Source organism: Alosa pseudoharengus, unplaced genomic scaffold (genome assembly GCF_046254945.1).
Source record: "Alosa pseudoharengus isolate Yale_2024_CS ecotype anadromous, Long Island Sound unplaced genomic scaffold, YU_APseudo_1.1 YU_APseudo_1.1_scf_14, whole genome shotgun sequence".
Classification (NCBI taxonomy): domain Eukaryota; kingdom Metazoa; phylum Chordata; class Actinopteri; order Clupeiformes; family Clupeidae; genus Alosa; species Alosa pseudoharengus.
The window spans coordinates 35353673-35377515 of NW_027468609.1; the positions used below are offsets into that span (position 1 = coordinate 35353673).

General features: G+C 42.6%; 1 protein-coding gene across 1 annotated transcript in view; it reads left to right on the forward strand.

Moving 5' to 3' along the window:
• Window positions 1–6556: 6556 nt before the first annotated feature.
• agpat2 (1-acylglycerol-3-phosphate O-acyltransferase 2 (lysophosphatidic acid acyltransferase, beta)) overlaps window positions 6557–23843 on the forward strand; it is a 17422-nt gene continuing 135 nt past the window's right edge. Inside the window, exons 1-6 of the mRNA XM_076284827.1 lie at window positions 6557–7013; window positions 12804–12937; window positions 16579–16754; window positions 17457–17552; window positions 18847–18919; window positions 20394–23843. The exon at window positions 20394–23843 is cut by the window's right edge and continues 135 nt beyond it. Of these exons, the coding sequence (XP_076140942.1) occupies window positions 6838–7013; window positions 12804–12937; window positions 16579–16754; window positions 17457–17552; window positions 18847–18919; window positions 20394–20551 (813 nt within the window). The 5' untranslated portion in view covers window positions 6557–6837 and the 3' untranslated portion in view covers window positions 20552–23843. The remainder of the gene's footprint in view (window positions 7014–12803; window positions 12938–16578; window positions 16755–17456; window positions 17553–18846; window positions 18920–20393) is intronic.

Consider the following 23843-nt stretch of genomic DNA (forward strand, 5'->3'; position numbering starts at 1 on the left):
CAGACAGACAGACATCAACTTATGACCAACGTGCAGTGAAGCGGTGTGTCATATAGGTTTAGTCAGTTTTTTTCTTCTTCCGGATCTTTTTTTTTTCTTCAGTAATTTCCCGGGCCACTGAAAGACCGGGTGCACAAAATTTAGTGGGCATGTAGTCCCACAAGGATGACACGGAACCGTAGGGCCTAGGAGGAGCACATTTTTTGTATGTTGGTCTCAAGGGGCCATGTCAACCCATCGCATAACCACTCATTTGATGTATAGCGCCACCTAGTTAAAAATGAAAAAGCAAAAATTAGGTGTTGTAATCGCAGCTATCTCTGGCTGACAAGGTTAAAACTGCATGACATTGGAGGTGTAGGATCATTATAAGACCCTCTGAATGCGTGCCAAGTATTGTGCAATTCCGTTTATGGGGGACCATACAATAAATTAATATATGTGTACATTTAGTGACTGTATACTTCACATTCACATACACACACACTCACGAACACACGCAAACACACACATAAAGATACATGCACACACATGCAGGCACATACATACTGTACAAACACACACACATAAACGCACACACACACACAAACACACACACACACTCACTTCTTTAACAGGCTTGATTGGCTGCCCCTGCCATTACCACCTGCTGAGTTATCACACAGGGCTCAAACCGTGAGAAGCATTTACAACGGCAATGCAAAATATAAAGTAGAGAAGGACCCTCTTTCATGCATTCAAGGGTTAATGAGCTGGAAGTTCATCGGCTATAGCCTATAGGGACCGAGGCAGTCACCCCACATTTAGGAGATGTGCCAGATTTTGGACATGGCAGAGCTGAGGCGAGTACAGGGGGAACTCAAGAATAAGCTGAAAGAGGCTAAGGAGGACTACAGAAGGAAGGTGGAACAGAAGCTGCAAGATAACAACATGAAGGAGGTGTGGGACTGTATGAAATCTATCACTGGCCTTAAGAAAAGCAGCAGCTCTGTGGAGGGAGACCTGGACAGGGCGAACCAGCTGAACCACTTTTACAGGTTCGATTGCCCATCCCCCAGCCCCCACCCCACCTCATTACCAGTGCAACACTCACCCCCACAATCACTGGATATTGCACCCCTCCCCCACATGGCGACCACGAACAACGAGGTGACAACGACCTCAGTCAACAGCCATCAGACACACAGACCCCAGATGCTGCCCCCCTCCCCTCCCCTCCCCCCCTCCATCATCACTGCTGATCAGGCTATCGCACCTCTCCCCCACATGGTGACCACGAGTAGTGCGGCAACAATGGCTTCAGCCAACGGCCATCAGTCTCTAGCCACATGACAACCCTCTCAGAAGCACCCCTCCTCCTCCTCACCCTCCACTCCCCTCATCCCCCCCATCATTACAGCTGATCAAGTAAGTTATCTTTTAAAAAAACGTCATCCTCGTAAGGCAGCCGGGCCTGACAGACTGTGTCCAAGGCTGCTCAAGGCCTGTGCTGCTGAACTGGGGGAGCCACTGAAGCACATCTTCAACTGGAGTCTACGTCTCGGACAAGTTCCAATACTGTGGAAGACATCATGTCTCACCCCCGTCCCCAAGAAACCACACCCCAGTGAAAACAATGGAGCGACTGGTCTTAGGTATGCTCAGACCCCAGGTACGCCATGCACTAGACCCGTTACAGTTTGCATACCAGGAGAAAGTGGGCGTGGACGATGCCATCACTTATCTTTTACACAGGACACATTCTCACCTAGACAAGGGGAAAAGTGCTGTGAGAATCATGTTCTTTGATTTCTCAAGTGCTTTTAACACCATCCAACCACTCAGACTGGGAGACAAGCTCTTGCAGATGGGTGTGGACGCTCACCTGGTAACCTGGATTACAGATTACCTGACCGAGCGACCACAGTTCGTCAGACTGAAGAACTGTCTCTCTGACACTGTGATCAGCAGCACCGGAGCGCCACAGGGAACTGTGCTCTCTCCAGTCCTGTTCACCCTGTACACATCTGACTTCTGCTACAACATCGAGTCATGCCACATGCAGAAGTTTTCTGATGATACTGCAATTGTGGGGTGTATCAGGGACGAGCAAGAGGAGGAGTACAGGAGCCTGGTGGAGGACTTTGTGCAGTGGTGCAAACTCAATCACCTTCAACTCAACACTTCAAAGACCAAGGAGATGGTGGTGGATTTCCGCAGGTCTAAGCCCACTCTGCTACCAGTCTCCATTGATGGGGTCAATGTGGAGGTGGTAAGCACCTACAAGTATCTGGGTCTCCACCTTGACAATAAACTGGACTGGTCAGCCAACACTGATGCACTCTACAAGAAAGGACAGAGCAGGCTGTACTTCCTGAGGAGGCTGCGGTCCTTCAATGTGTGCAGCAAGCTCCTCAGGATGTTCTACCAGTCTGTTGTGGCCAGCGCCCTCTTCTATGCAGTGGTATGCTGGGGAGGAAGCACAAAGAAGAAGGATGCTGGGCGACTTGACAGGCAAGGAAGGCTGGCTCTGTAGTGGGAGCTGAACTGGAGTGCATCACTTCAATATCTGACAAAAGGACCCTAAACAAACTGATCAACATCTTGGACAATGAATGTCATCCACTCTACAGCACTATCAAAAAGCAAAAGAGCTTGATCAGCTGGAGACTTCGCTCACTGCATGCACAACTGAAAGGCTGAGGAAGTCATTTGTTCCTAGGGCCATTGAACTGTCCAATGCCTCACTAAGAGGAGAGATAGACTTCTCTGCTTAGTCTGTCTGCCTCTCCACCCTCTCCATGTTTGAGTACTGACTGCCCACTACTGCTTTACTACTGTTTTACTACTGTTTTACTAATGTACACAGCCTAATGTTTTCACTACTGTTTTACTGCTACACTGTTTTTCATGCTATATTAGCACACATGATCAATGGCTGCGGTCAGGCTTCTGCTACAATACTGAATGAATAAATGGCTAACCTATTACCTCAACCTGTTCTTGCACCGAAATAGTTTTTTATTTTACCTTGTCTACATTATACCTTACTCTCCTATTTGTCCATATTATTTATGCTGGTCTCTAGACCTTACTCTTGCACTGTTGCACTGTTGGACTAATGTTGGACTACTTCTTGCACCTTCACCATGACACTCATTCTCTTGAGCACCTTGCCATGCACACATAACTAAGGGACTATGGTTGGACTACTTTTTGCACCTTCACCATGGTACTCACTGCCTTTAGCACCTTACCAGTCCCGGCCCTGTCACTACAAGCGTCTTATGCTTGATCACCCTCAAGCACATTGGACTTTCTTAATTTAATTTATATAGTGTATTTAGTATTTCGTTTTCTTATCTTTCTTATCTTCTACTGTCTTTATTGTACAGTGGAGTTTAGTTATATGTTTATACTTATGTTTATCTATCTATCTATCTATCCCCTGCATGGCTCGTCTGTGTCCAACCTGAACTGATCCTGCCTTAATAACGCAAACCAATTACCTAAATCAACCCAATCAACACCTTGAGTTGAACCATAGAGGGGTGAATATACAATATGATAAACAGGCTTTTTATCATCATAATTTCACCTCCCTATAGCCATATTTCTCACAGTCAATACACACAAAATACAGTATGTGACATGATCCCATGAAACACCCCTGTGTGTGTCGGGTGCAAAGTCTTTTGAGTGTATGGCAAGGCATTCCTTCAAAGTCCTTCAATAGTTTTTAACCAAGGGGAGTGTGGGCAGATGAAAAAGAGAACTTTTTTTACTTAATTTAATTTATGTTCAAAGGCTTCCTGTGCACTGTCAGTTCCAAGTTTGTCCAGAATGAAGTGATACAATACCACCAGCAGAGGGCGAGATATATGTAAGAAACAAAAAAAAACAAGAAAAGCCCATCCATGAAGTGTGGGACACTGCCTTGAAAAACCAAAACATGAATTCCTTTCCAAATGTTTTAGCACCACAGAGATGAATTTGGTACATGGAAAGATCCAGCTAGACCTGCTGTTTTGTTATTTTTAGAATATTTCTGAAAGCCCACACTATTTTTTCAGTTTTAATTCATACTGACGCATGCGACATAATGAATGACATAACAGCCTCATTGGCAACATTGCTGTAAATGTCAATTACTTTCTTGAGCATCAAGGGTGACAGTGATGTGTTCCTAAGGTTCGAAGTTCATGTGGTGCAATGAGAGCCTGCATGTGACTACAAGAATTTACAGAACAGCTGTTTGAACAGCTTCTTAGTTGTTTGTGTTGAAGCAATATATTTGAAGCTTCTTTAGTCATTGTGCAATAAAAGCAATGTTTAACTCATTGGCATATTATTGTGTTGCTTATTGATATTATCAATAGGTATTTTACAAGTCAGAGCACCAACAGCAGTACTAGAGGATCTTCAGTGACTGAAAGGAATTGGATTACACTGCTAGATTTGATGAGATGAAGCAGTCAGATTAACGTCTTGGATTATTGCTCTCAATCTCATTAACCTCTGCTTTTCCTAATCACTACTTCAAGCCTCCCTTGCCATCTGAGGACTATGGTGTTAATTTTCAATTCCTTACATCAGTTAAAACCTTTTTGTTTTTCATTGTCAATGCATATTATGTGAATGTGTGTGTGGGGGGTAGGTTGGGGGGTTAGGCTACTGCCTTAGAATTCATTTATAATTTTCCTGAGTGGTCCCCTCTTACACCCTGTCAATGAGTCACGAAAGTGTCACTACCCAACCACAAATTATAACTGACAGCACACCCCTTCCTCTAATTCGTTATGCCTACAGGCGTGGACTGTAGTTTGCCATGATGTTGGAAATGGTCTTATGCAAAAGAATATCAATCTTGATTTGCACATGTTTGCATACTGTGCAGATGAGATCACCATTTACTCTGGTATTGTAAATTGACATTGCCTGTGCACATCCTAATCCTGTTTATGAATTAATTCTACTGATGTCTTATTTGGATTATTGTCTATGGTTAAAGACAACAGAGAGTCCAGTGGATAGACTCATAATGGCATTTAGGCCTAACTAGAGGATTTTGAGGCAATTTAGAAAGGGCTTCAAATGAAAAATTGTTTAAAATTAATAAAAACGCATCTTTGCAGGGATAGAACGCGTGTATCGGAATGTTTACCGTAAAACTTCAAATAATCGCCGAGTCCCTAAGGCATAGCCTAAGGCATAGCCTGTCTCTTTTAAACGCCTGGCGTGGCTACAGGTTTGGGTTAAAGGCCGGACTCAGGCCGGAGGTTACAGCAGTGTGAATGAGATGTTGCACGTCGTTACAAGCCGACGCAAAGCATTCACATGTCTGGTCACAGTTGCAAGGTTTTAGAATGTTGCATGAAGTTGCTGCTCATCTCGTTGCGAATCTTGGGTGTGATTTGGGCTTAAGTATGGCGCAGACTGCGCACGTTATGATTAGATGGCATTAAAAGACTGCGGTGGGGAAAAGCTAGAGTTCCAAATTGTATAACTTTTTTTCCAATATGAACTATGCCTATGCCTATGCGCGCACAGTTTTTATTGATGAGTCGGAGTGGCAAGTGCTGCAGTGGAATAGTTGCAGTGGATAGTTGCAGTGGAAGGTGGCTGCCCAGGGCATTATAAAACTTCTCACTCTTAGACCTACTCATACATGGCGGTGAAATGGCGCATTTAGCTGCTAAATTCGAATCATAGGGGAGAAATCGTCGGACCTCCATGATTATTTTGTTATTCAGCACCCCTGGTCAAAAATATGTTCCCTCGAGCCTAGAAGTAGGCTATGATTTGAATGTAGACTGTTGTCAAATTTGGCAAATACAAAACGGGAGAAACAATATGGTTCATGCTCTCTCATGCTGTTTCATTGGAAAAGGAGGGAGAATGAAACATTAAGCATGTTCCACTTTTGCATAAATAATTCCTGAACAGTTTTGGTCAGGGCTGATAATGCAACTGTATTTGACAAATGACTGATATAGGCTATTAGCTAGTGACAAAATATGAGCTTTCGGTGTGATACGATCTCTTTGTAGATGTTTAATTAAAACGTGTTTCATCTGTTCTGGCTATCCCCACTATTTGGATCTTACTGTATGAACAACATCTCAACACTAAATGAATGATGATCAGTAATTGTCATCAGATAGCCTAGTCATATAGGTAGACATTCAGTGTGTTTGAAATAATTAATTCGATAATATTTTCCATCTTTGCAGAGGAAAAGTTTTGTGTAAAGGGAATTAAAGGCCTGTTTCATATAGACGCCTGTCTCTAATAGCCGGTGCAGTTTGGCGATTTGGGAAAATAAAAGCCCGGGCTATTATTTGGAGTTTTAGGGTATACCCATAAATAGAGAGCCACTCATAGGCCAACTTGCTGTTACTTTGTGACAATAATAATAGTGTTTCTTGTGGTTACTGGTTACCACGGATACTGCAGCAAGGATCAGCACAGGATCCAAACTTATCTGAATAGTATAGCCTAAAGAAAGAAACTCTAAAGACACTGACGTTTGACAAGATCACCGGAAACACACCATAGTACCAGCTCTCTGTGGAAATTTCTCGCTGAAACCTGGGGCAGTAGAAACACAGCAGAGGGAGACAGGCAGTCGCTTTGCCTTTCCAAGCTAGTGTATCTATCTCTTAGCTTCGGACTACACCCGGTATCACTGATTTTTTCGACGGGCAGAGAAGCTGCAGAATTGCGGAATTGCAAAAGGGTTCTAATGACATCTGGAACGGCGGTGGAGTTGGTCACGCCTGCTGCGCTCGTAGAGTAGCTACCCAACTAGCCACCGCTGTAACTTCTTTTTTTTTTCCAGTAGCGTCGTTGCTAGCAATGGATGCGCTGTGGATGGTCCTGCTGCTGGTGGTCCCAGCACTACTATGGACCAGCAGCACGTTTGTTTTTTATTTTAAAAAGTGTTTCTACGTGGCTTATATGATGATACTGGCTGTTATAGCAATACCACTCAGCATTCTGAAAAGCGGTGGTAGGGATATTGAAAACATGAGGTAAGTTGTCACCACTCACCTAAGCCATGGCAAAAATAATAGGACCTGCTAATGCTAGCTGCCTATGTTCAGTTGCATCTGGCTAGCCAGTATGTTAGCTACTACCGTTATGTATTGGCCCTAATGTGGTGGTAGCAAGGCGCTAGCTTGTCTGGATAACATGCTTCACAGTATACAGTGAGCTACACAGCCAGTTGCCTAGCCATGTCAGTTATCAATTCTGTATGTATTTAGTCTTTAAGAGAAAAAACGCTGTAAAATACATTAATTTGTTTAAGTACCACTAGAAAATAAATGTGGTTCTCTAGATGCAGAGGAGTTGCCTTAAATGAAAAGGCGGGTCGTTTGGGTTTTGTGAAGGAATGCGAAGCATCTTTCACTACAGACAGATGTTCGTTTGTCCGGGGGAAGGGAAATGAGGGTCTTCCTTAGCTTGTTGTGTTAGCTTGCTAGTCAGTTTTCCTTCGACCCAGACACAAGCCAAGGCCTATGCTGTTTGGAAATGGGAAACGGGGAAAGGATATTCATTCAGGGCTCGTGTCTTTAAATAGAGAGATTAAAAATCTCAGAAATCACATTCTCAGCCAATTGATTTCTGCTCAAGTCAACAGTTAGCCTGCCAGCAATTACGTTAGGCTAATCTCTGGTATTTGATTTTGGTGTGTCAAATTGACATCAACATCCAGCGGAACGAGGTGTTCTTTGATAATGCAATGTCGCTGCTGAGGGAACACATATGTAGCCATATGATTGCGTCAAGAAACATGTGTACAAGCCAAGTAGTTTCAAATTGTTCCGAATGCATTTCATGGACACAAGCTAGCTTGTTTTTCTGTGTTTTTGGTCGGCGCTAACGTTAGTTAGCTAGCCAGCCAACATATTCAACTGGTGTAGCTATGTGACATGGTCACAGGGACCAGAATCGATATCAGCCTGGCACACCATTTGCGAAAAATGATGTGATGGGTGCTCTCTCTTTTGACAGCTGCTTGTTAAAACCGGCCACTTCAAGCCATTATTTATTCTCCGATTGACTCTAACCTTAACATTCTACACTAGAACTTGTCACAGCACGTTTAGAGGGTGATGATGGAGTGTACACAATCACTATGGATTATGTAGTTTGTCTGACAGAACGGGCCAATATTATGTTTTATATTATACCGGCGGTAGGCGGTGTTTCTTTCGATTTGCCTTGGAATATTCAGCAGAATCATGAACACCCAAAATAAATTGGAGATGTTCGGAATATCTGTGCCAAGTAAATTACTTCAGGGATTCGTAAAGACAGCTGTGCGAGCCTAACTTACCTGTGACGTGGGAATTTAAATTTAGGGACACTTTTTAGTTTTCAACCAGCTGAGATATATTTTGCAATATATTATTTTATTATAGCATTTATATGACCTCAAACAATGTTCAGCGCTCACTTGGTTTGATAGCAAGTGACATAGGCCAGCCTCTCACTTCAGGCCGAAGTAAACAGAGGACTTGCAGGTTATTAATGGGCTGGGACAATTTCATTCAGAAATTGAAGGCAAAGATTTATTTGGAATAGTATGTATGAAACTAATCCGAGTCATTATCGTGTGACAATGAACTGCAATGAATGAAGGGTGACATCTCCTAAGTAGGCCAGAAGTCCATTTTTAGTAGTTATTAGAATCACACTCCATGAGAGCGTGTGAGGTTTGATATTTTAAACCACCTGTTTTGTGGGTCAGGCCATACTCCCAGCCCATGTCTCCGGGACTCAGCTGCCGCTGCAAGTTTGGCGAATGAATCCATTTTTTTTAAATGCCTGAGAACTGTGGCACACCGTCGATTGGTGTTCCGTTACCTTCTCTCCTCTTCAGTGGCTCCTTGGAAATCAATGGCCCCCACAGGAATGAGAGTTGTATGTGTGAGGAAGCAAGAGCTACTAGGCAAGAGAAATTTGATGGCAGCTAGTTAGAGAAATGGAGTTGTGGTGTTGGTGTTGTTTGAATGAATGAATGAGTGCGTTTGGTTTGTGTTTCATGAAGACACTTTGCAGACTAGGCTGATGGTCATGCTTGGCTTTTGTTTAGACTTGTTTACGCGTGTTTGTGTGAATGTATTGTTGTAGAAGAGGAAATGTAACTAGTGGATCAGGTCTACCTGAGGGTCAAGTCAGCTGGGCTCGACATTAATGGTTGCCCGGTTGCCCTTGGCTTCCAAATTGTTATAAGTGGCAATCATATTTGGTTGGGTTTGGCAACCAAAACCTCATGCCTGGTTGCAAGCTGGCAACCACTTTTAATCACTTTTAAAAGTAAAATTTGAGCCCTGCAAGTCAGTGTGTGTGGGTGGTGTGCATGCATGTCTGCACTTGATCCTGGCAATGAGAGAATCCTATTGAGTAAACATGCTTTAGAGAGTAGGGCAAAAGGAAGCAAGGAGAGAGAGAAGGAGATATCTGTGGTGTTCTTGAACCGGAGCTGTTGTGTGTGTGTCTGTGTGTGTGTGTGTCTGTCCATCCGTTAGACAGACAGTGAGTGAGAGTGTGTTGACCTAGTTGAGTAGTGTCCTGGTCCAGGGTGACCAAAGGCACTGCGGAGTGTTCCAGTTGATTGCTGGCAGAACAGCAGCCATTCTCTCTCTCTCTCTCTCTCTCTCTCTCTCTCTCTCTCTCTCTCTTACACACACCAATAACCTTTACCCAAATTCCCAAACATGAATCATTGAAACTTGACTCATGTAAGACAAGCATAATACAAATGCATACTCTCTCACCAGTATAGACCAGCAGATGGACTCTGCTTCTCTCACAAGCAGTCATGCAAGAGATTTTGTTGAGTGGTGGATTAAGGTTAACATTAACATTCATCATTTACATCCTAGTAGTGATATACTGTAAACTGTAACTAAGTGTGGGAAAGATCAGACATTACAGCAAGTTAGAGGTCAATTTTGGCACCATCCAATTCCCAGATTTCACCATGTGCCCTCCTGACATCTGTTGTATTTGCAAGCTCTGCCACTTTGTACAAAAGGACTCTCCAGGGAATAAAATAGTTTTGATACTGGCCTTCTCTCCCATAACATATGAATTGAATACCTGCTGTGCTAACTTCATGGCTCTAATCAGACATACAGCCTGGATTGTTCATTGCTTGATGCATGTCACCAGTTCCTGTAATGCAACAGACCAGCCCATTCAGTACACACTCATGCACAAAGCACAGACTTCAGAGGTTAGCACAGATCAAGCATTATTTAGGCCCTCTTTTACATATCCGCACAGCAATAAAGGCGTGCCCAGCAAGAATAGATAGGATGTCAGTAAGTTGCACATGCAGGGCACAATGCTTACTATTTACATAGTGGGTTTGACCCCACGGGTCTGGCTGTCTCACAGAAGCGTACTCTTTCAGACTAATCCACTAATTCAGTCACCCACACACCCTCTCTAACTCAATAAAGCTTGTTATGCTGTCCAGCATTTTTCAGGGTACCCTCCATGCAGCTGAGAAGTATGTGTGTGACTCTTTGTATGGTGTGTGTGTGTGGGAGGGAATGTTTCAACTTTCTTGCAATAATGTTAACCACACACATACTTATTTCTTAACTCTTTATCTCATCTCTTTCCTGCATACAATTGACCATTAGACCTCTGACATTACTAAACTGCTTATCTTTTTTATAGCCTTGTGATTACTGTGTGTTGGCCAACATAGACTTTGTTTGTAAAGAGAGTGGTGCAACACATTTCCTTTTTGTACCGAATAGTAGAATACCTTTATCTAAGGTGTGTGTACACGTGTGTATGAAGGATCAAAGAATGTACTCCGAAGTTTTAACAGCTCTATTTCTCATGAAAATACTGCTCGAGGTGTGTTAGCCCGCTTAATTTCAGTCACAGCTGCAATGTGTGTCCAGATGTTCTCATTATTTAGTGAAAAAAGACAAGACACAATGTACATTGACACAGAAGGCACTGACTGATGCATGCATTTTCTTCAGGCTTCAATTATACTCTCTCTTTCCTCTGTTTCTGCTTCTGTCTTACACACACACACACACACACACACACACACACACACACACACACACACACACACACACACACACACTGCAGTTCTGCTGTTGGCATCCCAGTCAATCACAGGAATAGGAAGCAGATGTAACACTTTTTGTAAGTGTGTGTGCGCACGCACGTACGCACCTTTATGTTTGTGTGTGTGTGTGTGTGTGTGTGTGTGTGTGTGTGTGTGTGTGTGTGTGTGTGTGTGTGTGTGTGTGTGTGTGTGTGTGTGTGATCACCCGGCCAGACAGATGGTGAGCATGCTGTCTCCTCACAGCTCGGTGCAGCCAGTTCGCTAATGGGAGAACTGCTGTTTAGCAACAGAACCAGGAACTGAAATAATTACCACTCCCTTGCCCATGAACAAGCTTTTATTTATTTCATTCATTCATCTCTACTTTCTTTGTATCCTCTCTTCCCTGTCGCTATGATTTCTACCTACTTAGCTCATGTGCGCTTTCTCTCCTTTTCTGTCTCTCTCTCCCTGTCTCTCTCTCTTTCACCGTCTTACACCCATTCATGCCTACACATAAATTACCGCTCACTATCAAACTGCTGCTCCTTACCATAACTTGTGGAGCAGTACCTTTTGTCTTCCCAGGGTGCAACATGCTTGTGTTTTGAGCTCAGAAGGCTGTGAGTCATGGTAGAATCAGTAATGGCCCATGAAGATGATGTCTCAATGTGCAGTGACGTCAACATATTGGCTCTGTTCTCTGATTGCCACATTCACCCCTTTGACCTCAGAATCACACCATGGGCATGCCATAATACATGAAAAATAATGCAAATCATTAAGCAGTGATTGTAGTGACTATTAAAGAAAATGTCTAGGCTTTTTACCTTTGCTAGGTTTACAAAGCCATTTCACATTAACAAAGAATACCTCGATGAATGGGATTGGAACTATTCGTTTTATCAGCTGTTGATTTTTTGATTTTCCTATCTGATACCTAATGCAATTCATATTTGGAGTTAGTGGTGTGCTCATTCCTCTTTGTTATTTCGTATGTTTTGTTGTTGGGTGCTCTATGGTCCAAGGTTAGTAGTTTCATATGAGAAATTGGACCTGTCCAAAAGGGACCTTCTTCAGGGCCCAAACCGCTACACGTGGGAATTTTTAGGTCCTTTTTGGACATGTCCAATTTGCCTTGGTCGTAGGGGTGTAAATCGGAGTCTTCATGACGATTCGATACAATATCGATTTCTTAAGCCAATGATTCGATTATTTTCGATACTTCAGAATTCCCCACGATACGATTCGATACGATTCAATACTCAATATTTTTACATGATATCTATGAAGTTTCAAATAAATCAACAAAAGTTCGGAATGTAGGAGCAGGTATCTAAAGCCTTCGTTATACAGCCTCATGTCTTTGCATATAAAAAAAAAAAACCCACCCGCAGCTTAGGAGTAGGTAGTGCGCTTACATCGGAGCCATAGACAGAAAAAGAAAGGTCAGAGCTGATGCTGAAAATAGATAGGCAAACAAACAGGCGGCAAAATAAACACATTAATCGATACTCTTGCGGACGAATCGGTGCATTGAATCGCCGGCTGCATAATCGATGCATCGATACGAATCGATTAATATTTACACCCCTACTTGGTCGGAGAGATTTTTTTCTCTTATGCTTTTCTCATATGAACCGTATGCAACTCAAACATGAGAAGTACTCTGTGTGTTGAGATTGATTGTGTGCATCAGTTCTTAGCAGTGTATTCTGGTGTGTATGTGTAGGATAATTCGCTCCCTGGTCCGTCATGTGAAGTACTTCCTGGGTCTGCGCTTTGAGGTGAGCGGCTGGGAGCACCTGCAGACAGAGGGGCCCTACGTCATCATTTCCAACCACCAGAGTTCCCTGGACGTGCTGGGTAAGACCACACACACACACACCCACACTACAATTCTGGAGTTGGTTTCCCTGTCAGTCACAGTTGACCTTAGGTAGCTGACACTGCTGCTCTTCAAAAAGTTGTCAAAGTGGTGTGCCCATCACACAATGTAGATGCTGGACCCAAGGCAGTGCATTATGAAAAGGTATATAGAAGTCCGCACACTGGAATTCCCTTTCAATGCAAGTTCAATGAGATTCCCTACAGTGATGTTTTAACACAGCTTTGTGCTCTTCAGACTAAAGGGCCATTCAAACCAAGAACGATAACTGTAAGGATAACAGCAAAAAATATTGCGTTAGCTAATATGAGCGACAACCTCCAGACATAAACTGTAACGATAATGACATGAAGAACGATACCGTCAGGGTCGCTTTCAGTTATCGTTATGGCTATGGTTCTCGCTGTGAACGGCCCATAAGACTGCTGCTCTTATAGTACTGTTTTTGTTTGTGGGTGAGATCTCTACTGAGGAAATGTGTGTGTATCATCATGACTGATCATCTAGTATCCAGGATGTGTGATTTACACACATACTAATACTCCCTTAGTCCCCAGTGGAGTGGTTAGTAGTATGTTTGTCTCTTGGTCCGTTTTTGTATTCTAATAATGTAGGTTTTTAATGTCATTCACAGAGTGCCGGTGTTTCTGTCTGAAAGCCAGTGTGAATGTGGCTATGTAGGGGGTAGCAGAGTGAGACACAGGGCAGCTGAGTGAGACACAGGGCAGCTGAGTGAGGCCGTCCTGTCTGTGTGTTTTTCCACGTCGGTCAAAAAAATCTGCCCCTTGTCAGCAGGCTGGTTGTCGTGACACGGCTAATCTGGCCATGGTGATGTTATTGTGAGAGAGGGACACAGGGAGAGAGACGGTGGTGATTGACAAGACTAGGCTTTCAGCCAGCGTGAGCGGGAGGAGGGGGTGGAGCGGTCAGTTTGAGAGGAGCGCAAGGGCTTTGTAGCTTTATAGACTGTGCACTTTGTTCTGCAACCACATCAGGTGAGCATGGGTCTGAGGTTGGCAGACTTTCCCTTGGCAGTATTTCCCAACCTCTGGCCTATATCCTTCCTTCTCCCTGTTATCCTTATCAGTGTCTTAGCCTGTATCATCCTTATCGCTCTATCTATCTATCTATCTATCTATCTATCTATCTATCTATCTATCTATCTATCTATCTCTCTCTCTCTCTCTCTCTCTCTCTCTCTCTCTCTCTCTCTCTCTCTCTCTCTCTCTCTCTCTCTCTCTCTTTCTTTTCCCTAAGCAATTCATAGAATTTGGTTCAGGGCTTGTACCTGTAGTTAAGTTCTCTGATTGACTGACTGGTTGATTGATTGATCAACTGACCGATGGAGTGGTTGAAGAGCTTGCATTCACTTTTGTACACAAAAAAAAAAAAAATATTAAATAGTAAAAGTAATATTGAATGCTGTTCATATTCAACAACAGAAATTGAACCTGTTTTATTAGCATGGAAAACATGAAAATCTTTTATTGTTTTTGTTGTGAGTTCACACAATCCTGAACCATTGGCTGCTATTCTGAATAATAATAATATTAAGATAAAAAAACAATATCCGATCCCACTCACTATGCAGATCGTTAGAGCCACTAAAGGATGTGTTTTGTTTTTTATTTCCTTTTTTTAATATTATTTAGAGCAGAGTAACCTTCTCTTTCTGCTCTAAGTCAGTGGACTGTGCTCGGAGCACACATTATATTGTCCCCAGATGGCCATATCTATCAGGCCTCCATTTCTACAGTCATCAGTAGTCATGGTTTGAGATTTGGTTTCTAGGTGATCTTTGGATGCTGAAAGATAAACATATTTATAGGCCTGGTGTTTTTTTTTCCTTCTTCTTCTTCTTTAGGCTGTCTGTGTTTCTATGCAGAAGTTGCTCTACCGTATGCCCATACACTTGCGTATACACACTAGGGGTGTAACGGTTCATGTATTCGTATTGAACCGAAACGGTACGTGCGTCACGGTTCGGTGCATGAATTTACACGGAGAATACACGGTATAAAAATAAATAAAACTCGTGTGCGGATTAATTAATGTCATGCGCAATTACTGTTAAGTAGCGAGAGTTACGGGAGTTCTTTAGCGACACCTAACGCAAGCTTTAGCCTTAGCTCTGAAGCTCTGATTGGCGCCTATGTTTTTTTTGTCAGGTCGTCGGTCGAGTCCGTCAGTCATTAGCAGCACTAAGGTTAGACCCACAAGAGTTAGAGGATCCGCTGGTCTCTTTAAGATCGTAAGTTTGAGAACTTCAGTTACAGTAACGTTAGTACAGGCGAAAGAGTGGTGGATAAGATGAAACTGTGTGTCGGCGTTGATCAGCAGTTGTTGGGTATGTGAGTGGAAAAAATGCTACACATATTCGAAGCCATCACCCAGATGATGTAGGCTACCAATCACTGAAACGAGGGGAAAAAAAACTTACCCTGCGCTTCAGCAGCCTTTGGATACACATACAAATAGGGCCAAAACCTATGGCTTAAATTAAATGATTTCGTAATGACAGAAAGCTATGTAAATCGCGTTGTAATTACCTTTATGTTGGGGTAACTTGTAACTTCTCACATGAGGAGCTGGTAGTGTTAAGTGCATAGACAGCAAAATAAAGTGACAACGCTAACCAGGCTAATAAACAAACCATGCTACGGTGAGTTAACGTCAAAGGGCAAAGTCACGTGACTTCTAGTTGTAGTCTGTTTATGAAATAAAAGGAGCAATTTCGTTTTTTTTAAAAAGGCAAAATATTGTGATATTTTCACAGTTAGTAGGCTAGATTATTACTTTACACACAATACAAAAAAATATTGAGGCAAATTGTAGACCCTTCCATATACAACTAAACACAGATGTTGAAGGTCTTGCTTAAGTGGATTTTTAAAAATAATTTTTCTATGTAATTTGCACTTTCAGAAATAAGAGATGCTGTAGGCCTATTTTCAGTTTTATAGCTGATTGTCTTATTTTGTTTACAAGTTACAGATGGAGTCTGGGTACTTATTGTACTGTTTAGACTACATCTTACACACTTCAGGCTGTTCAGATAGCTCAGGGAAGAGACTGTATGACACTAGGCGGTACAGCCTGAGTACAGCCTTTCTGCATTTTTGTTTTGCTTTTCCCTCCATTGTACCGAACTCGTACCGAACCGTGATGTCCGAACCGAGGTATGAACCGAACCGTGACTTCTGTGTACCGTTACACCCCTAATACACACACACACACTTACACACATGCTCAGCAGAACACAATCTTCTTTACACACAATGTGTTGGTCCAGGTGAAATAACGCGTCGGTAAACACAACTCACAGCAACTCTCTGAGTATGTGTTTTTTCAGGATGTGAGATGTAGGTCAACTGTGGCCCATCTGCGCATATCAGGACTGTGAACCACAACCCACAACCAGTGTGGAATTTATATGATCTGTTCCAACCATGTCTGTTGCTACATGTTCCTGACCTAGTGTTCAATACACACACACACACACACACACACACACACACACACACACACACACAGTCACACACACACACAGTCATACACAGCCAGACACCCTACCAAGTCATGCTGTCCATCTGAACTCTCCCGCTGGCTCCCCCTGCAGGTATGATGGAGGTCCTGCCCGACCGCTGCTCCATGATCGCCAAGAAGGAGTTGATCTATGCCGGCACAGTGGGCCTGGTGTGCTGGCTGGGCGGCATCGTCTTCATCAACCGCAAAAAGACCAGTGATGCCAAGAGCGTTATGGCTGATGCTGCCAAAACCATGATGGATGAGAAGGTAAATCAGTCATAATCTACCTGCAAAGGTATCACCCAGTAATCTGGCTGTGTAGGCAATCCGCTCATATTTGACTCTACCACATATTCTAATCCCCTACTAATCATTCTGTGCAGGTAATCTATACATGATACAGGTGTGTTAGAAATTCTTCCCCAATGTATGTGGAGGTTTGTAACACCGATTTGAGCAGGTAACTAGGACTTTTATTATGGGTTGGTATATCCACCATCAGGCTCATGCCAGTAATTCAGCAAAAGCCTGAGGCAGCGGTTATAGTTTTTCATGAGTTCTCATATAGTTTCTTGTGAGTCACGCCTTTCTAATGTGGAGACTCAGCACTCAGAGAGTCCTCCATAGAAATGCATGGAGTTAGTTATATATAATAACGCCAATCCCACCCCTTTCTGTATGCCTCCCCATTCACTTGAATAGGAAAATAGCTGCCCGATAACTGCCCAAAGTGCATTACCAAGATGGCTGCCGAATGGTGGGACTTGCCTATTAGGACTTTGGTCACGCGTGGGTGATGCTCAGTATCAATGTTGGGACTGGCTAGTTAGGTCGATGTGTTCCAAGCAAAATCAAATGGGACTTCCGACGTGTGACAGACTAAATGAACTCCTCTCTAAGATGCGTGGTTGACTTGACATAACCGCATGGATTTGCAAGGGGCCTCTCCACTTCTCTGTGCGCCTCCAGATTCGCCTGTGGGTGTTTCCTGAGGGGACGAGGAACCAGAAGGGAGACCTGCTGCCTTTCAAGAAGGGAGCGTTCCACCTGGCTGTTCAAGCACAGGTAAGACACATGCACAGTCATTCATATACAGATAATATGGACAAAGTCTTTGCCACTAGAGGGAGCTCCTCATTAATGCAAATCTTCCAATTCAGCTGGAATGCTGCACAGTAGGCTGAGACCTAATCCAGGATGAAATTGCCATCTGTCTGAGCAAATACTTTCACTTGAATGCTAACACCCTTAATTGCTAAACTTTGTCTGGAAATTTTGTAATTTTATACAAGTGAACCCACACACCCACACACACACACACACACACACACACACAGAAAAAAAGAGGTCAAGCACACATTCTCAGGCTATCACAATCCAACCCTTAGGTTGTGCGTTTGTTTGTTCTGGCCGTCCAGCCTGCCTTGTGCTGCAGTGCTGTGTGTTGGTGATAGCCACCGAGGTGCACATTTGTCTTCTGGTGTCAGAGAGCGCGTTTGCCGGCCAGCACTTTCTGCTTCAGCCATGGAGCCTGACAGCAAACGGGATTTGGAGCTGTAGTGTCTTATTTTTTTTATTTTTAATATTTATTTATTTATTTATACTGATCATAGCTGCTATAGGGATTGCTGCCAAACGGAATTTCATTGTATCTTATGTGCAATGACATTAAATCTTCTTATCTTCTTAACTTAGGGTCAGGCACAAATGGGACAAATTAACACACACATACATACACACACACACACACGCCATACTGTATTTGAGTTCACATCAGAACACACACCTCAAGTAAACGCACACACAAACTTTGCTCTGTGCGTGACGAGGTGACAGAGAATAAGACGTGTTTATGTGAGTTGCACAGGCTATAGTCATGAAGCTGATCTATGGACAGATACAAGTGTTGGCTTGGCCCTGGGGCATCCAGGCCATATTAATCAACCGCAGATGGGAATTACTGAACCAGCAGACCCATGTAATCCAACCCTGACGCACTTAATCAGAAACTGTAACGCAGTGTGTTCATATGTGTGTTTGAGTGTTGCGCGTGTGGGCAAGTGTTCAAATGTTTGTCATGGAGTCACACCAGGACGGATGGTGTGTGAGTGGCCTTTGCTTTGTTGTAGTGAAAGGTCCTCGGGAACACAGATGCGTACACACACACACAAATGATAACGGGCTGCTGGGATCACATTATGTCAGGTTGACAGAAAACCAACATTCCATGGGAATCCAGTCTTTGGAAAGATCCAATAATGTTGATAAGACTTCTCAAGTCTCACTCTTTTTTTCTTCCTTACCCCCACTCTTTCTTACTTTCTATCTGTCTGTCTCTCTCTCTCTCTCTCTCTCTCAGGCTCCCATCATACCGATCGTGTTCTCTTCCTACAGCAACTTCTACCTGCGGAAGGAAAAGGAGTTCAAGTCAGGTAAGCATGTAGTTGTACTTGCAGTCAGTCAGTACTATCAATATAGTCAGTATAACAATTCTTATCCCGCTGCCATAAAATCAATATATTTGAATTGTTTTTATTATTATTAATTGTAGATGTTTGGCAATGTTTGACAATCGCCATTTGACCTCCATCTCCAATTATCATTCCCCTTTGCTTGTGAACTTCAGCTTTGTCTTGTTATATTAAAGGAGAATTCCAGCCATTTTTCACACAGATGTCTGTTTCTGGAGCCGCTACCTAGCTTGAGTTGCTGCAGCCAACAGCTAGAGCAGCGGGGCAGCTACCGTGCTACACTCTGGGGTAGGGGTGTGAATCTCTCATGTAAAAGACGATACGATTCACATCTAGATACATGGGCACGATTCGATACAAGAAAAGATACATGTTCATAAAAAACGATTCTGTACGATTTGATGCGATGCGATTCGATGCAGTTCGATGCAGTTGAAGAATGGAAAGCATTCTGAAAGATTTTTTATCATTTGCTTAAGGTGCACATTCATTTTATATTATCAATTATCATGGTCATGTCAATTATGCAAATACAAATGTGTGAATATGATTATCTAAACTGAGGTTTGTATCATATACTATATTGAAATGAAAAAAAGAATAGTCATTTCAGCCAAATACAACATAAAAATACATTTTTATAGACTATAGATTTTCTAGAGTTTAGAGTTTTCAAGGAGCTGTAGCCTATTGTTGAGGTAAGACAATACCAAAATAAAATCAAGTCTGAGTGAATATGAGCAAAATAATAATAATTTGTAGCCTACATCGTTTTAGCAGCAAGGGTCAAATTATTCTTTAACTTCAATCAAATCCCTTCATCAAACGTAAGGCTACTCTACAGACTATCGTTGCCGTTTAGGAATGCTATAGTAAGTGTTTAATTTCGCGCTAGATTTTGACAAACAAAAGAGTAAAAACTGTCAAACACCGACAGAGTGCGAGTTGTCACGTGCTTAAGTTGCAGTAGATGTATGGGTAATGAAGTCCTTTGACTACTTTGGGCAATGAGTGTAGCCCAAAACGAACTTCATTACCCACAAATCCGTGCCACGTGTAGTTTCAAACCAGGAAGTGGGATGAACGCGCTGCTTGAAACGTAAATCAGAGTCTGAGCGAGCAGAAAAGGTTATGAACCGATTTGTAACAAGTAAATCGATATAACGACCAGTTCATTTCAGTTTTATTCCGATACGGGGCTTCACATATCGATGTAGCCGTATCTTACACGTTTAAAACGGATACCGATACGTATCGGTTAATCTTTACACCCCTACTCTGGGGGCATAATCATAATCTATAATCAAAGATTCTCCTTTAATATTAAGTACTTCTACTGTATTGCATCTTTACAAATAAAATGCACACATGCAACACAGATAAAAGCTGGTTGATTGATTTATGAGAATGGTGAGTGTGCTTGTTGCTCTTTCAGGCACTATCACTTTGAAGATCCTGCCCAAGATCGAGACCAAGGGACTGACCACGGACGATGTGTCGACGCTGACCGACCAGTCATACGCCCTCATGCACTCTGCCTTCCTCGAGATCTCTGGCCCTAGGAAGCAGAGCAACGGGCCGTCCAGTCACTGAACATTGCGCTGCCCCCAAGCCCTCTGACCTCTCTCCCTCCCCCCTCTCTTCCCTCACCCCCTCCCCCCGTTCCCTCTGCCTACCTGTCACCCTGGCAACGCCAAGAACCTCTGCAGTGACTCATGACTCCATGTGACAGTAATGACTGTAACCAAAATTGCTTTCAATGTCCTATCTTTTGGTCTTCTTGACGCAGGATCGTACGCACAGTGTCACACACACACACCCTCTCACACGCACACACACACGCACACACACGCACACACACGCACACGCACGCACACGCACGCACACGCACGCACACACACACACACACACACACACACACACACACACACACCCTCGTACAGATAAATAACTTAAGCCTCTCTATCCTGTTGCTTCATGGACTCATGAATATGGGAGGGGAGGTGAAGGGGTTGAGATGATGTCACTTCCCACATGGAAGGGGGAGGAATGGGGGGCCGGCCCAGCGGTGACCCCTGGCCTCTAAAAACGTTCTGCTTCCTGGTCCGACTAGGCCCCGCCGCAGAGCGAGGACCAGGAGCCCCCGTGGGATCGTGGGAGTTGGCGGACGACACCCCTGCACTGCATGCCTTCCTCTGCCATGCCGCCTTCTGCCCAGTGCTCTGCTTCAGCAGTTTATTTTGTGTATGTTTTTTTTATTATTATTATTATTATTGTTTTGTTTCAAGTTTTTCTTTCTTTTCGCTTTTTTGTTGTTGTTATTGTGCTTTGGCCAATTTGCTCACATCTCCTGTAGATGAAGCACCAACTGTCTGAGATCCAGCCTCCGCCTTACAGTTATGAGCACACACACACACACACACACACATACCCATACACACACACACACACACCCATATACACCCCCCCTACACACACTTACATACAAAACACGTACTCATACGCATACAAAGAGGAAAGGCTTCCAAGTTTGATGTGTGAGTGGAAAACACGTGCACACACACACACTGCTCCGACACTGCTCCTCTGAACTAATGTACCATGTATCCAATGTTGAACATTGACGGTGTAAAACTATGAAAATTATTTATACTGCTGACATCAAATTTGATATCTCAAATCTGCTGTTTTTCTTCAGGCGGTCAAGTGAGACACAGTGTGTGGTGGACATGCGGTTTCTCTCTGTAAATGTATTATTTTTCTTTATGCATTTCTATGTCTGTGAATCCCCATTCACAAACACAATGTGTCAAAAAGGTGTTTTCCATGAAGTGCACTGTTCTGCTTAACACTCGTTTGATGGGGACAGAATTCCAGTTACACGAATGTCTACAAAAAACCAGTTTAGTCCTTTATGCTAAATGCTTGTTTTTTTTGTGTGTTTTGTTTGTTTTGCTAGAAGTTTCCATCGGTTCTGTTCTTTTGTTGTTAATTTATCTAGTATTAATTTGTTGAGATTCTAAAGAGGAGTTGATCAATAAGTTATGGAGACGTGATCTTCATGAGAAGTCTTTTGTTGCATGTGACCTGTGTGTATGGGATTGAAAAAGGCGCTGATTGTGAACAGCCAAAAAGTTGAACTAGTTTCTCACAAGCCTTGGTTTATATAGATCTTTGATTGATGATGACAGAAAAAGACCTCAAACTCTTTGTACTTGTAGATCTTTCATTGATGATGACAGAAAAAGACCTCAAACTCTTCGTACTTGTAGATCTTGAGTTGATTGTGATTGGTGGAGAGTAGGTCTTGATGGCTAGATACATCTTTCCTTTTGTCGCTGCTTCTGATTGGTTGAGACACTTGGGTGTGATCGCACCAGATTGTCATTCTGGGGCCGTAAAACTCATTATAATTGATTAAAATTGCTTTGTTAGAGGCACATGTGGATTACTGATCAACAGCATCTGGTATTGACATCTGTATTCTATACAGATGATGAGTTGTTAATGTAAAGGCCTTCCATCCGAGCTAGGTGGAGCTTTAGCCGCAGTGATGATGTTTTACAGGTTTTTTTTTTTGGATGTTTTGTGCGCAGTCATTTGATTGGTCAGAAGTAAATGTGTTTTAAATTAGTGTTTTAAAAATCCGAATAGCTAGCAGCTCACTGTGAGGTTCTGCCATGGTCCTCCGCTTCCTCAGCGAGAATGTATCTCAACATCTGTAGTGTGTGTGTGTGTGTGTGTGTGTGTGTGTGTGTGAGGGAGAGAGATCAGACAGAGTGAGAATGTATTTTACTATCTGTGTGAGTGTATGTGTGTGTGAGATCATGTTCTTGCTTCTTGAGACACACAGGCTATTTTTTTCATAAAGCCATTTCATTTCAGCTGTTTCTCTTAGTGTGGTGGTAGAAGGTAGTTTGGCCTGCTGGTCCCTCACCCGTAAAGGAGTTATCTCAACTTTGTGATAAGGGTCAGAGGTTGTGGTCAGTCATCTCACCTTGAGGAAGTTTGTAATATTTGAAAAAAAAAAAAAAAATATATATATATATATATATATATATAAATATATATTTGTGAATAAAAAAAAACCCTTTTTTTTCACATTTTTTGAATGTTGTGGCATCCTAAACGTGTCTAAGGCAACTCATTTGTGCTGTTTGCCCAGTGCCCAGATGCAGCTTAAGTCTTTCCATCGTGTGATTTGCTACAGACCTACTTGACTGAATTATGGTGTTGACAAATGATGCGGTTTTTTTCTCCAGCTCCACATATGAACTCATAGGCGAGAGATTTTTTAGTCTTTCCTGGCTCAGTTTCAGTGGAAGATTTGTCAATGAAGTTGTGTAAATGTTTATTCATCACTTCTAAACCCTTAAGCTCTTAAGTACCCCTTAATTAAGGCTATCTGGATGTAGGCAGTCTTGGTAAGGCTATGTCAAATGTCTATCCTTATGGTTGTGAGTGAAGTGGCAGTGTGCATTGTACTAATTCAATTCTAATTAAATTATAAGTTTAACTCCCCAGATATTCATATTGGCCTCAGTATACAGATTAGGCATTACATTAATATGTAAACTCCTGATATATATTAACAAAGCACTTTTAGCATAGAATTTGGATTTAACATTATTTGTAAAGGGAACATTGTAATGTGGCAAAAATGTGTAAAATATGATTTTTTTTCACCAAAGCTATTAAATTGTACACTGGTGGAAGCTTTAGATTTATTATGGAAAAATAAATAAATAAATGCAAAAATGTGACAAGTGTCTATCTGACATCTTACATATCTTTGTGTGTGGGAACATGTGTGTATGTGTGGCCCATGATTTGTGTGGGTGTGTGTGTCTGCGTGTGTGTTTTAAGTTTGCACATGCAAACACAT